At 50.3% G+C, this 13,997-nt stretch overlaps 1 protein-coding gene across 1 annotated transcript; it reads right to left on the bottom strand.

The window, feature by feature from the left end:
• Nucleotides 1-7,813: 7,813 nt before the first annotated feature.
• LOC119396122 (frizzled-4) lies at nucleotides 7,814-10,247 on the bottom strand. Its single transcript, XM_037663214.2, has one exon. The coding sequence runs from the start codon at nucleotides 10,025-10,027 to the stop codon at nucleotides 8,288-8,290; it is 1,740 nt and encodes a 579-aa protein (XP_037519142.1). The 5' UTR covers nucleotides 10,028-10,247; the 3' UTR covers nucleotides 7,814-8,287.
• Nucleotides 10,248-13,997: the final 3,750 nt, after the last annotated feature.

The raw sequence follows: 13,997 nt of genomic DNA, 5'->3' as shown, positions 1-13,997 counted from the left end.
TGTAGTTTCCCTAAAAAAAAATTGGACCAGCGGAAGCAAGGGTGAACGGCTAGTCTAATGCGGTATCGAAATCTAACCTAATTAACGTGTAACATGTCGTAACCTAACCTAAGCTCCTCGACAAACTTAAGCCGAAGAAGGAAAATGATACGCGCCTGGCAAACATCCCAAGGGCGCGTTAGTGTAATTATAAGGAAACATAAGCTGCAGTAAACACGAAAGCGATCCTGCAACGAGGAGGAAGAGAATGGCTGTATATCTATAGCCTTGCAGCAGATGCCGGCAACGAAAAAAAAAAAAAAGTAACGTCACGTGACTGAAAGACGGTGGTATGAATTACAGAGAACACAAGTGAGAGCAAGACGGACAAGCGAAGTCGTACAGGTCATGTGACGCGTACAGAAAAGGCAGGTAATGTTTTTATCTACGGACCCGGAGACAAGAGAAAGGACACGCGGTCCAAAGTGGCAATGGAATTAGGTGGTGTGGTGTTGCTCGGAATTTTACAGGCCCGTAGGGTGGAGTCCGTTGACAAAAGAGACGGGTTATTCGTGGAAAACCACGTTCACTCTCCAATTGGACTTTGAAAAGGCTCGTGCGCTAATTCTGAATGTGAGATATGTATACGTGTGAGCAAGATAAGTATGGTGCTTCACGTTGGCATCATGTATATAGAGTGAAATGTGGAGCGCCGCAAAACCCAGGACGCGCTAATGAGATTTTATTTTTTATCTCACTTATTGCAGTTGATACATCTTTGAGATGAGCCGCATTTCTCCTGATGTATATCTGTATAATGTATACTTGTTTAATATATTTCTTTCAAACAAAACGCAAACATAAACTTGAGTACACCTTAATATCACACAGATGTGGTCTTTTGCAGATGGTGCTATGCCGATGAAAGGATCCAAACAGCAAGTGGAGAACCTGCGTAGAGGACTGACACATTTGTGTTACAGAAAAATGATAATGAACTATGACTGTTAGAGAAAACTTATAGCACAAGTCTTGCCAGTGCTCAAGGTGAAACGTTTATGATAGCTAGCTTTTTTTCTGAAAAGCAATCGTATACGTAAGACGTCTGCATTTTCTTATTTTTGGCTTGAGTACCCAGGCTTGACACAACACATATAGATTCTCTTTTATGTAATAAATATCAGTTGCCAGTGAACGCACCGTGTCTTGTCCTTTACTTTTTAGCCTTCGTCTCTCTTCCACACTTCTTTTCCGATGTGAAATCGACCGAACTTCCTCAATTTCCTGTTTGGAGAAATTTTAGATTGATGTCCTCATCCATTAACCTATATTTAATCGAGAAACGAATGGAAATAAATCTTAATTAGAAGCCCGAAATAAAAAAAAATCTGAGTTTGTGTGTGTCCAAACCCCGATATGGTTTTGAGGCACGCCGGAGTGAGTTACTCCGGATTAATTTTGACTATATGGAGGTTTTTCAACCTGCATGCGCCTAAATCTACGTACACCGGTGTTCCTGCGTTCCGCCCACATCAAAATGACCCCATCGTGGCCGGGTATCGAACCCGCGTCTTAGCAACTCAAGCCCTTCAACAGTCTGAAATCGGTTAGTGCCGATATTTAGCACTTCTCGAAGAAACGGCGAGAATGCTGATAATAAATAATATCTGGGGATTTACGAGCCGAAACCACGCATCGCGCAGTACATGGGCCTCTACAATTTCGCCTCCATCTGAATGCGACCACCGCGGCAAGGATCGAACCCACGACTGCTTCGGGTCAGCAGTCGAGCACCGTAACAACTCATCCACCGCGGCGGACATATGATGTTCTTTAACGTGAACTGACATAGCACAGTATACGGGCTTCTATACCACTTCGCCGCCATCGATAGCCGACCGCCGCGGCCGGGATCGAACTCGCGACCTTTGGGTCAGCAGCCGAGCACCATAACCACTGTACCACCGAGGCGGGGTTGAGAATGCTCTAGACTTTGTGCGCGCGAACATGAAAACTGAAAAAAAAAAAGAAAAATAAAGGAGGGCAGGACTGACAGAACCAATTTTATCCCAGTCGCGTTGGCACGAGAGAAGCCCGGATGACGAACAGAGGGTCTTGAGGGGAGGGGTTAGATGTGAACGTGCGCAGCAGGTAAAATACTGCCACACGTTACTTGTGTATCAATCGTCGACCGCTCGCCTCAATTTTCGCTTCACCTCATTTGCAAGCGCGCGAGGCGGAAATAGAATGCCATGGCAGCATGAGAAAACAATGGGAGAGCGAATGAGCAGAGACAGACAAGAGAAAGGCGCGAACACCTTCGACAGGTGGAACGTAAGGAAAAAAAAAAAAAAAAAACTGTTGACGCTGCTGCGCGTGCGCAGACTGACGGTGTACGAGGGTATGAAAGGTGTTACGGATGATGTACCTGCCACGTCATTAGGGGAACACGATGAACGCTGCGGGATTTATTTGACGCGTAACGCGATGACTCATGCCGAAGACGTTGGAGAAATAAAACCGAAACCGAACGTTCCGATGGCCATACGCATGTACATTGTTTAGAAGCCGTCGCCCAAGCGAAAATACGAAGCAAGGCGAAAAAACAATTTTGAGTGGCTACGAGAGGCGGAAGAAGCGATTGCGAGCGGTTCGGCTTCTGGGCGGCGCACGGAACGAAACGCCCGTGCGCGAGCACTCCCGGTTTGCTCCAAAAACAAAAGGACGGGTCAACACAGACGAGCATTCAGAGAAACAAACGAAGTACTAGATGGGAACGCCTTTTCCGCAGCCAGGCAGCATGCTGCGGCTCCTTGGCCCACGGAGCAAATGAAACAAACAAACAAAGAGGGTGAGAAAGGGAGACGCGGTCTGGAGAACGCGAGCAGAAAACAAACAGGTCCGCCGGGCGTGGAAGTCTGGCAGCAGGAGCCATCATTCAAAGGCAAAGGCGGCCCTGGAAAATCGTGCGGCTGTACATCACGGGGCCGTAATGAAGGGACACCTGCTTGCTCGCTTGCTTGCTCGCCTCCTCGCCCTTGCTGCCGTCGTCGCTGGAACACGCGTATGCGGCAGCAGCCCGGGCTTTTGCTAGGCCTTTCTTTTCGTTTGGATGTTATTAGCTGCCGCCGCCAGGGGTGTACACGTCGGCCCGGCGAGGGCCCCCGTGTTCTTGCAAATTGCGAGACCGAGCGCGCTGCTGGCGGCCCTTACAGCGGCGAAATGAACCGAGACACAAGGGTTGTGTACAAGCCCCCGCACACAAGGAACCGGGAGGCTAACCGCCTCGCCCCTACCAACTCTTGCTCGGGGCTTGTGTGTGCGCAGACGCGCGCCGACCTTCTCAGTCCGCGAGAGGTCGCTGCAAGTTGACCGTGCGATACGATGAAGTGAGGGCTTTGACATAATCGCGACACGCCGGAGGCTATTGCGTAAGAACCGAGGAATAGGAAGACAGCTCCCTATTGAAAAGTTGACGTCTTTCCGCACGTGAATTCACCGAATTGTAGCGCCTTGGCACTTGGAATTGGAGCGCTCAAAGCAGTGACGTCACGATAGAGGGCCGACACCCCATCTCCACACGGACTCGATACTGACCTGCCTCAAAGACAGGTCAAGCATGAATTAATGAATTGTATACTAGCCATGACCGAGTTCATTGAGCTAGAGCGACATCTTTATTACACGGTGTATATATAATACTCACCATGTTCCGCTTGTGACGCGTACCGTGTATTTCCACTTTCCCAGGTATGAACATCCTGAAGACACCAGCCGATGTTTCCTTCGTAAATTACCGAATGAATAAAATATTCGGTGTCTTGTGTTTGCGCTCCAATCCGATCTTTCCGTTGTTCATCGCAATAACTTTTGTATAAAGCACGGCTCGTATTGTTCGTCAGCGTTGCTGATGGCATCGCATGTGGTATTGTCATGTGTAGAAGGGGTGGGATGTTGCTGAATGCAGGTGAACCTAGTCTTGCAGAATGTGCAGGCAATTGGCTTGGCCGTGTTACCTGTACACCTGAGGTGTGAAGATGACGTTACCTGAGACGGGATAGGAATTCTGCTCAGAGGATCGGCGTGGTGTCCTAAGTTCCCAGACATTGGCCCAACAACTGAACGTGGGACATCATGTGGGCTATTCCTACACCGTACTTTCTTTGGTGGGATCTTTCTTTTGTTTAGATTGACTTTCTAGGACAAACAAAATAAGGGCAGAAGTTCAGGGGAAGATAGAACCTTGAAGACGATGAAAAGTTCTTGAACAGGGTTGTCGCTGGAGCCCAGCTTTCGACAAGCACACTTGTCTGTCCAAGGCAGCAGCAGCCCGATGAACCTAAATGTGAATCTGTAAAAGGTACTCCCTCACCCTCAAGCGAAGAGTAAGGACATCAGCAGGCACACTAACACAACACACATTTTGTAGGATGTGAAATACAGCTGCCATCATCCTATTCCATGACCAAGCACATCCTTTCCTCTTTTCCAAGTGTAGCTGACTGAAACCACATGCCATTTGAACAAATGTTACCATGCCGCTTAGGTCAGATCAACTGTAATGTGAGTGGCAAGCATGCCTCTGAAATGAAGCTCTTCGATCACTCACTGAACTAACTAAATAATGTTCCCTCTCTAGCCTAAACTTTCCTTAGCCACCACCTTATAGTAATCAGACCTATCATTCACCTGCAGTAAGTGATCCTCCTATCACTCCAACGGATCGCTAAGTTGCTTTTCGTAGGTGACAAAAATGAACATACGTCCATACGAAGGCGATGAAGATATAGGCGCACGTTAACATTTTTTTTTTCTCTAAAATTTGGAGAGAGGATGTTGTATAAGTACACGACAGTGGTACACTCTGCTTTAGCTAGCAGCTGTACGTCACACAATAGGCGCCAATCCTCTCCATTTTCTCTTCGTCCCTCGGAACATTGTTGCCATCACTCCGCGAGGGATACATCATCTCACCTTACTTTATATTTTTTGCTACAGTAACGTGAATGAGAGCCGGTCGTAAACCAGCAATAAGGTGAAAGAAGTTAAGTGTTACTGACAGCTGTTCGCTGTCTATTGTGTGCAGCTGCTTCAAACCGCGCATATCAACCCGATCTTCCTCCCAACATTTTCTCCCCTTCTACTGAGTGAGTAGGCGCCAATACTATCTAGTTGCCCAATGGCTGTAAGGTTCACGATTTCATATACGAGGACAAATAATAAAAAAAAAAGTTTCGCGATTGCACGCCTCGAAGCTGCACAGATTAACGTCTAAGAGGAAAGTGTGGGGCATGGGAAATAGAAGGATCTGAACTAAACAAGACCACCTGTGGTTATTCCACGTGCCCCAGAAGCACGGTGCACGACCATTCTCGCATTCCGCCTCCGTCACAGTGGGGCTTCCGCGGCCTGGTGTCGAACACCCGACATTTTTATCAGGAGCATAACGCCGTAGCCAGCGAGCCACCGCAGAGGACACGGAAAAACGTGTACCTAATAATATATGGAAGATATAGAGACGGAGGCGCAATTATTCGGCCGGATTTTATAAGACTTCAGTGGGGTGGAAAGTAGGGCACGTTGGTATGATTGCATATGTAATGTTCGCCCGGCGGGTTTCTATGTATCGTCTTCTGGTGCTGACATACACCGAGCGATAGAACTTCACCTCGCTGTGAGTCTGAAGGAAGATCGGCGGTCATTTCCATGCCAGCCGTGTTTTGGGAGGGTTACTCGACAGAACACAAGCACCCTAAGGGCAGTTTTGCCTCATTTCGTTACACCGAGATATTCGCTATGTGGAGGTTCTGCCTTGTGCATGCTCATATACGTCTACGCAAGCCAGTAAATGAGAGAATAGGGCAACGCCCGCCTGCTGCTCAGCAGCACAGAACCGTAGTAACTTGGTCACCGCAAATGACGTGTACGAGCAGTTGGTACGAGTCTGCAAATCAGCGCGAATGGTTTATGCATCCAGCGAACGTCAATATAGCACGCGAGGAATGCCAACGTATATATAGCTTTCATTGGGCTTATACAAACAGCCTTATGTGCTCCTGGCTGGAAAATGACACGACAGTGTACAACATTGAATACGTTGCACAATACAATTGAAATCTCTGCGCGCCGCGTGCTTAGGACAGCGGGATGTTGTGCTAAGTATATATATGCATAAGTTTAATGGTGCCCAGTGCGCAGTTTATCATCATTTCGGGTATCTAGGATCCATAAATAAGGAGCTTTGCTTTTGTAAGAGGACATTTTCATGCTTGAATTTTACATTACGGTTATTGACAACTTCATGGTGCAAATTACTACGCAAGAGGAGAGGAGTACCCGGAGCCATACCTAGGCACCAACCTCTCTTTAAACATATTTAATAAAAGAAAAGGGAGCTGCTTTACCGTGGCTATAAAATACGCTGGTGAGAAGTGCGACCCAAAAAGGAGAGGTTCCTGTAAGCGATGTCCTAAATTATGCCCTTGTTTCTCGGCAAATGGTTACGAACAGTCACCGAGGTAGTGGCTACGGCCTTGCGCTGCTGAGCTCCGAGTCGCAGGTTTCGATCGCCATGGTGGCCAGAAACCGATGGTGGGGAGGTAAACATATTTGTGTACTACATATTCGGCCCATGTTAAGAGATACTCAAGAGTATTCCAGCACCGTGGGCCAGATCATGGTTGTGCCCCTTGAAACACCAAATACATTTGTTTAGATTAATATTCGCGTTCTTCCAACGCCTGCACTACGTCGACACAAGCAGTGCCCTGAAACGATCGTTTTCACGTGACTAGAGAGGTGCCATGCGTGAATATCCCACTCGGAGATTACATAATGCTTAATGCAGTTAGGCGATGGCATAGAGGGCGCAGATTTAACTGCGAGCGGCCGTGATGACATCGGCGCAAGTTGTCTATACGCAGAGTGTGACGTCGTGTGAGTGCGGCTGCACTCTGCTCTCTTTCAGCGAAGGCAAAGGTCAATGTCTCTTGGAAGGTGCGCGAAAAACTGCACTGCCGTGATGATCCCCTAAAGGTAATGAAAATACTGTTCGGCAAGTTTTCTTAATTATCGTCCGTTTCTAAGGCTAAACAAAGTTCTGTTTTCCTACGTCTAAAAACAAAGCGTACATTTTTTTTAAGAACAAGAGTGGTTCGCGGGAAGCTTCACCAAGAGGTTTTCATGAATAGAGCGTGACATGAAAGGTTGCTTGTCGACTGTTGCGTTCTTATAAAGGTTACAGTTGAAAAAAAAAAAAATGCTACTCGGCGTAATATGCTCACGAGGTACGAGAAAATACGGGAGGGAAGCATGACGTGCGGCGTCCGGGGAATGAGGACTGGCTATGACGTCACGGGCTGCTCTCGGCGCGGGAACTTCAAAAACGCATAACGCGTTACCACGCATATTGTTTCTAATCGCGTTTTGATGACGCCATCCTTTGACTAGTGAGTACTGAAAGCGACGTATCATATGACGTCACTTTTTTCGAGTGGTGAGCAGCAACGAAAAGGATCATACTGTTGCAGTGTACTTAAATGTCTGTCTATAACAGCAGCAGTTTTAGTGCCGGGGCCCCAAAGCGGCTTGCGTACACAAGCGCTGGCGTTATTTGTATTCTTCGTGAGTACGGCTGGGAGTGCAAAGGAACGCAAGCCGCTAGGGGCCCCCGGCACTAAAGCTCTCTTTTAAAGACACCACCGTATCACAGGATGGGTGTCTTAGACCAATAAAATGAAACCTTGAAATCGTCTATGGCCGGGAGCTCTTCAATGCGAGCTCATAGATGGCACCACAGTAATCGGGTGATTGAAAACACGAGGAAGGCACGAGTTATATCAAACAGCATATATTTCGCCACAGCGAAACGGCTCTGTACAAATACGTGTTCAAATCGGGCTCAGCCCGTGCTCTCTCTGCGTTAAGTCACACTACGAGAACCTAGAGAACGCAGTTAAGCTATGTATCTATGAATAAGTATGTACAAATGGGCGGCTATTTACACAATGTACAATGGAGGATCGCACGCGACCCTAAATATTCACTGGGGGAGCATTCTTTTGTCGGCAAGTTCTAAATGCAATAAAGGAAGGGTTCTCGCCGCAGCTGATGTCCTCGTTCCAGAGTCTTTCGAAGTAGCGCAGGCAAGGAGTCCGACGGGATGACGATGAGTAATCCAAATGGTTTGTGTGCTAGGCACGTCACATGTGAAGAACGAAAGCAGGAAAAAAAAAAAAAAAGGCACTGGGCAAGGACGATGTCTCATTGTTCGAGGATGATGCAGTTCGCGGCGAGTTTTCCACTACCGTCAGACGGTCGTCTCGGAACCGCCTTTGACCCTGAACACACGCTTGTACTGATGTTTGTCCGCAGACACAGTTCGTTTCAGCATGGGTTTCTGCTGTTGCTGCTGCTGGTAGACGTGCGCAGCGGTGAACACGACCTTGTGCTGCGGCGGCTTGTGCTCGACGTACTGAGGCGACGTGGGCCGACGGCAGGCGTTCAGGGACGCGCGGCTCGACCAGGTCCAGACGCCCGTCGTGATGCCCACCACGAGCGCCATGAAGATGCGCAGCGTGAACACTTCCACGTTTGGCCTAAGCGCCGAAGACGCCGCCTGCCACGCGTCGCGGTTCGAGTACTCGTAGATGTACGACGCCAGAACGCAGGTGGCCGGAATCATGTAGAGGACGGCGAAGATGCCCACGCGGATCATGATCAGTTCCAGCTTGTCCGCCTTCGGGGCGTGCCCCATGGCGATCGCGTCGCGCGAGCGCAGCATCACTACGAATCCCCAGAAGAGGAACATGGCGCCGACGACGAGGTACACGCTGGACGGCAGGACGACAAATCCGAGCAGGGCGGCGGAGTTCTGGTTGCCCACGAAGCATGTGCCCGTCAGTTCGTCGGCGTCCACTACGCGCATCACGAGGATGACCATGGTCTGCACGGCGGGCAGGACCCAGGCGAGGAAGTGGAAGGCGGTCATGTGCTTCTGGACGCGCTCGTGACTCCAGCGCATGCCGGCCGACAGGAACCAGGTGACGGTCAGCACGACCCACCAAGTGGCGCTGGCCATTCCGAAGTAGTACAGGAGCATAAACACCACCGTGCAGTTGATGTTGTCGAGGCCCTCCTGTATCAGGATGGACACCTCGTGCTGGCTGTCCATGTGACACGACACGCTCGAGCGGCCCAGCAGCAAGCGCACGAAGTACGCAACGCTGTAGACGTTGTAGCAGCCGCTCAGGTAGATGATGCAGCGCTCTGGGTAGTGGAAGCGGCTCGGGTCTATCAAGAAGTGGATGAGCGTGAAGAGGGTGGAGAAGAAGCAAAAGCAGGCCCACAGCGTGGTCCAGATTTCGGCGAAGCGTTTGTTCTCCTGCGTGAACAGGATGTCCCGATCGCAGAGGTGAGCGCAGCGCTGCGTGCTATTGATGTAGTAGAAGTAGCGCTCCCCGTAATGGAACGCGTCGCACAGTCCTCGCTGCCGTGGCCTCTCTACAACAGGCTTTCGGTTCAGGCGCGGGGGCTTGGCCCTCGGTCCCGGTCGGTAGCGGTCACTTTCGTCGGGCGCGGGGCCGTCCATGCACATGTGCCGATGGTTGTTCTGTGGCGGGAACTTGGAACAGTTCAGTGCCGCGGGCCACGGAAATCCAAACTCCTGGAGCACGGGCTGACACCGTGAGCGCACGCTTTCGCACAGCGGTCGGCACGGACCGATGGGTTGGGGGACCTTCTCGGTGCACATGGGCACGTACACAGAGCAGAGGAAGAACTTGAGCTGGGACGCGCAGCCGTACTGGACGAGTGGCTTGAAAGTTTGCAGTTGCAGTTGAGCGTCCTGCTGGAGTTCGTGGCCGACCAGGTTGGGCATTCCGGTGACGTTGTATCCGATATCCTTGCACATTTCGATGCGGATGGGTTCGCACATCCGCCCGGTATCGGTGACCGCGCGGCACACGGGCAGGAGCAGTAAAACCACCACGGCCGCCGCTCGACAGCAGCAGACGGCGGCCGAGCGCCTCGGAGCAGACGACGTCGCCATGACCGCGCCTCGGAGCAAACTAGCGTTGCGATTCTCTGCGCTCGCACTGATGAGTTCGGCTATGATACCCGTCCGGGGGCCATCACAGTCGACACGCGGCACACGAATGACGGCACTAACAAGCGGACAGCACCTATATGACGGAGGCCCGGGCGCATTCTTTCTCGAAACTCGCAGGATCCCCGCCGCGCGTTATCCTCGAGCAAGTACAAAGCTGGGCGGACCAATGAGCGCGTTCCTCAGGAGAGGCCTGCGAGAGTGGCGGCGCCAGTTGCCCCGCCTCGCCTCCTCTCCACGCGCGCGCCTCCTCGCCCCCTGCGTTCGAGATTAACGAGGTGCGTGCGCGAGCGCGCCCTTTTCGGTGTCGTCATTCCGTCGATAGATGGCGCCACGCAGCAAACAACCTGCCGAAGCGAACGCAGCGCTCCGCAGCGGGCTTCCTTCTCACCAGGCCCTCGGGCGCGCGCAGCCCCTCACCCCTCCAGGCCCGGTTTGGCGCGAACGAGCGAATGAGTATTTTCGCAGAGGGGAGGGAGCGTTGACAGGCGTGGCGGAATGGAGCTGCACGGTGTTTGCACACGTAACAAAGTGGCGCCGCCGCACACAACGACCAACTCTTGTTACCCCCGAGGGCAGTGTCGGCGTTTTATTGCTTTTTTTTCTCTGTCTCCCCAGACGAGTTACGCCCTGTCGGAATAATCATGACGTGATAATCACATTCTTGTTGAATATGTGCCCATTGTCATTTTCTCAAGGAGCGCCAGTTAACGATAAAGAAATAAAAATAGGGAAACGGTTCCAGCTACCAGTTGTCGTGGTCTGTCGTGCCATGCCTTAAAAGTTCATCCGAGGAAATGCAGCGGTCGTCCAGTGGTCGTATTTCCATATATGCGGATCACTGTAATAATTCATCTACACAGTTCACGATTCGCAAACGTGTATTTTCTTTTTTTTTTTAACCTGACCATAAGCTTTTTATACATCAAAGCATGGAACGAAATGAAGTGTGAATTTAAAGAACACCTTTTATACACTTCTGATTCGCTGCGTTCTCAGCAAATTGCTCCTTTTGAACCGGATGTTACACCTTTTGGAGTGAAATTCCGCAACAGGAGTGGCATAAAGGTGCACCTTTTACATAACGTCGTGACTACATTACTTGGCCAATGCGCTGGCTTTGAGCACGATCCTGCATACTTTAAGGGGCATAATGCTGTATAGGATGCTGGAAACGAAATACGCACATTCTTATATAAGCCGATCTGACTAAACACTTGCTTATGACAAGATTTAAAAGGTCACAAAGTAGCCCGGAACTCCTATGATGACCTGCTTCAGCAAAGGTACATACAGCCGCACTGTCGCGCAGAGAAACATTAGAGCTATATACAGTAGTGCTTAGTCATTATGGTAGTACTGACTGTCAGAAAGGAAACACATCGATGTGACTTAATAGGTATGAACTGGGAAGAAGCCGTAAGTCAAATCTGCACAAAGTGTAGCAGCGCGCATTGTAAAGAAGGCAAACGCCAGGGAAACCTTTTTTTTCTTTTTTTTTTTTTGCAGTCAGGCTTCGATGAAGTCTGAGGTACACCTCTATTATCTCGTGCACGCACGGTCTCTACAAATCCGGCGAAGGAGGCAGCCATGTGTGCTTGCCTCAACCGCCATTAAAATCGAAGCAGGGCACGTCCGTGTGCTTATCTGCATCATAAATACACTCGAGCGCTTTAATGCCTGCCGCAAAGGCAACATCCAGCGTCCGTTGCTGCGTACACGACCGCTTGTGTAATAATCGCTGACAGGGTTCGCGAACTAGCCACGAAAAATGGTCCGCGGCAGCGCGCCCGAACTAGTCTGCGCCTAAGAAACAACGAATAAGAGGAACGGTCTAGCATAAAACCACCACAGACAAAAAAAAAAAAAAAGGAATATGCATGCACGCAGCTTGATGGTTCAACCAGAAGTTAGCGAAGCAAGAGGGGGGGGGGGGTGTTCATTCCTGGACAGCGAAGTGCTCTCCGTAGTCGCAACAAAACGGCAAAGGAATAAAGAGATAGATAAAAGAACCAATGCACCAGAAGGGCAAATTTGATGGCCACATTGCTGAAGAGGAAGGAGCCCTTATCGTGGGCATAATTTTCCCGAAGCAGAACAAATACAGGGAGAAAGCATGTCATCATATCGTCCCTGACACTCTAATTATAGGGCAGCGTCACGTAATGATGGCGCCACGGTGGGCACAGAGGAAGGGGAGAGCTGGAGCAGTTTTGGTCCGGGCGCCGAGAAAACGACGACGCGACTGCAACAAGACCGGCAACAAGCCTGAGAGATGATGGCGGAGAAAGAGTACGGTGCTGTAGTAGAAGGTAGTGGGGAGGGGGGGTAATGTTGCTATCGGGGAGAGACCACCATCGCAAAGCCAAGTGCCCTAAACGCAAACACGCACGCACACATACGTCGCATTGCAGCCTGGCATCCAGTCTGCAACCACCGGTACGAACGGCCAGTGCCTAGAGGAGGCACTGGAACGGCTCACCGTTTGTCGGTGGCGCCATCTATCGAGGGACGTCCGAGGCTCCGTCACCTTGACAACGGCACGGCAACCACTCCGATATACAGAACTGAAGGCACCCTCGCCATTTTACGGGTGCTCTCGCTGCATCTTTTCTCTCTTTTTTTCGAAAATGCGTCATCTCCGCATCTTTCCCAAGCCCCCCTCACCCGCGATGTTCCGGGAACGCTTGCAGATCACCCAAGTAGTTTGCGAGGGGAAAGACTGTGAGAGTGAGCGGTAATGCGGGCATGGAGTCATGCGAAAGACCACCTATACGCCAGCGCATATAATATGAACATCGGCCAGAGCGCATAAAATTAGGCTCTACGTTAATCTATTTGCACTGCCCGGAAAAAACGTTAGTAAAAGATGAAAGAAAACAACAAGGTGGCCGCTACGCTGGTGGCTCATTTCGTGATGCTGTGGAGGTGTCATGGAGCATAAGTCGGCAAACTCACACAAGAGTTGACTCAGTAAGACTCAGATCGAGCCGCGAGTCTGAGTCTGAGTGAGTCCGGGTGAGTAATATTTTGGTGATTTGAGTCCGAGTGAGTCCGGTTGAGGAAACATTTAGCGAGTCTGAGTGAGCCCGGTTGAGGAAAGTTTTGGCGAGTCCGAGTGAGCCCTAAGCGCAAAATATACTTCTTGAGTGAGTCTGAGTGAGCTCCACATTGTTTTTACCGACCTATGGTTCTATCTACACAACTTCAGCACTACCATCAGCCTTATGTCCGCTCACGTTCATGCTCCCGTCGACTCGCACATACTTCAAAGCACTAGCGTTCATACGCCAGCTCAGTATCTATTAGACAGATTTAGTTGGGCGTCCGCGGCAGCTCTGAGGACGCAGGCTGCCAGCCATTCCCAATGGCAGGCTGCGTCCACAGAGCTGTGGCGGACGCTCAACTAAAACTGTCACGCAGCGTGTGTGTGTGTGTGGGGGGGGGGGGGGGGGGTCAAGTGCCTGGATTCCTCCCCCCCCCCCTCCCCGCGAACTCTTTCACAAGAACTTCTTGATAAAAATATCTCGTGTGAGTCATCTCTATCAATAAAAATGTTCTTACTAGATTGCAACCACTGAATACTCATATTTGATGGTACAGGATAAAAAGGCACCAAGCAGAACACCAATTATACTAGATATTGGTGTTAAAGGGCATTGACACCTCGGTCGGAAGAGCCAATAATACGCTAACGGACTCATGAGTCGACTAACTCAGACTCATTCACTCACACGCAGCTAGAGCCGTGAGTATGAGTGAGTCCGCGTGAGTAATATTTTGGTGAGGTGGAGTCCGAGTTAGTCCGGCTGAGAAAAATTTCAATTAGTCTGAGTCCGAGTGAGCCCCAAGCGCAAGATATATTTCTTGAGTGAGTCTGAGTGAGCTCCGCACTTTTTTGCCGACCTATTCC

This window comes from Rhipicephalus sanguineus, chromosome 6 (genome assembly GCF_013339695.2).
Source record: "Rhipicephalus sanguineus isolate Rsan-2018 chromosome 6, BIME_Rsan_1.4, whole genome shotgun sequence".
NCBI classification, from domain to species: Eukaryota; Metazoa; Arthropoda; class Arachnida; order Ixodida; family Ixodidae; genus Rhipicephalus; species Rhipicephalus sanguineus.
This window is presented reverse-complemented; position numbering and strand designations above follow the sequence as displayed.

What these genes read in the sequence shown, in the direction of transcription:
- LOC119396122 (XM_037663214.2), bottom strand. Translation starts at nt 10,027, where the DNA reads ATGGCGACGTCGTCTGCTCCGAGGCGCTCGGCCGCCGTCTGCTGCTGT.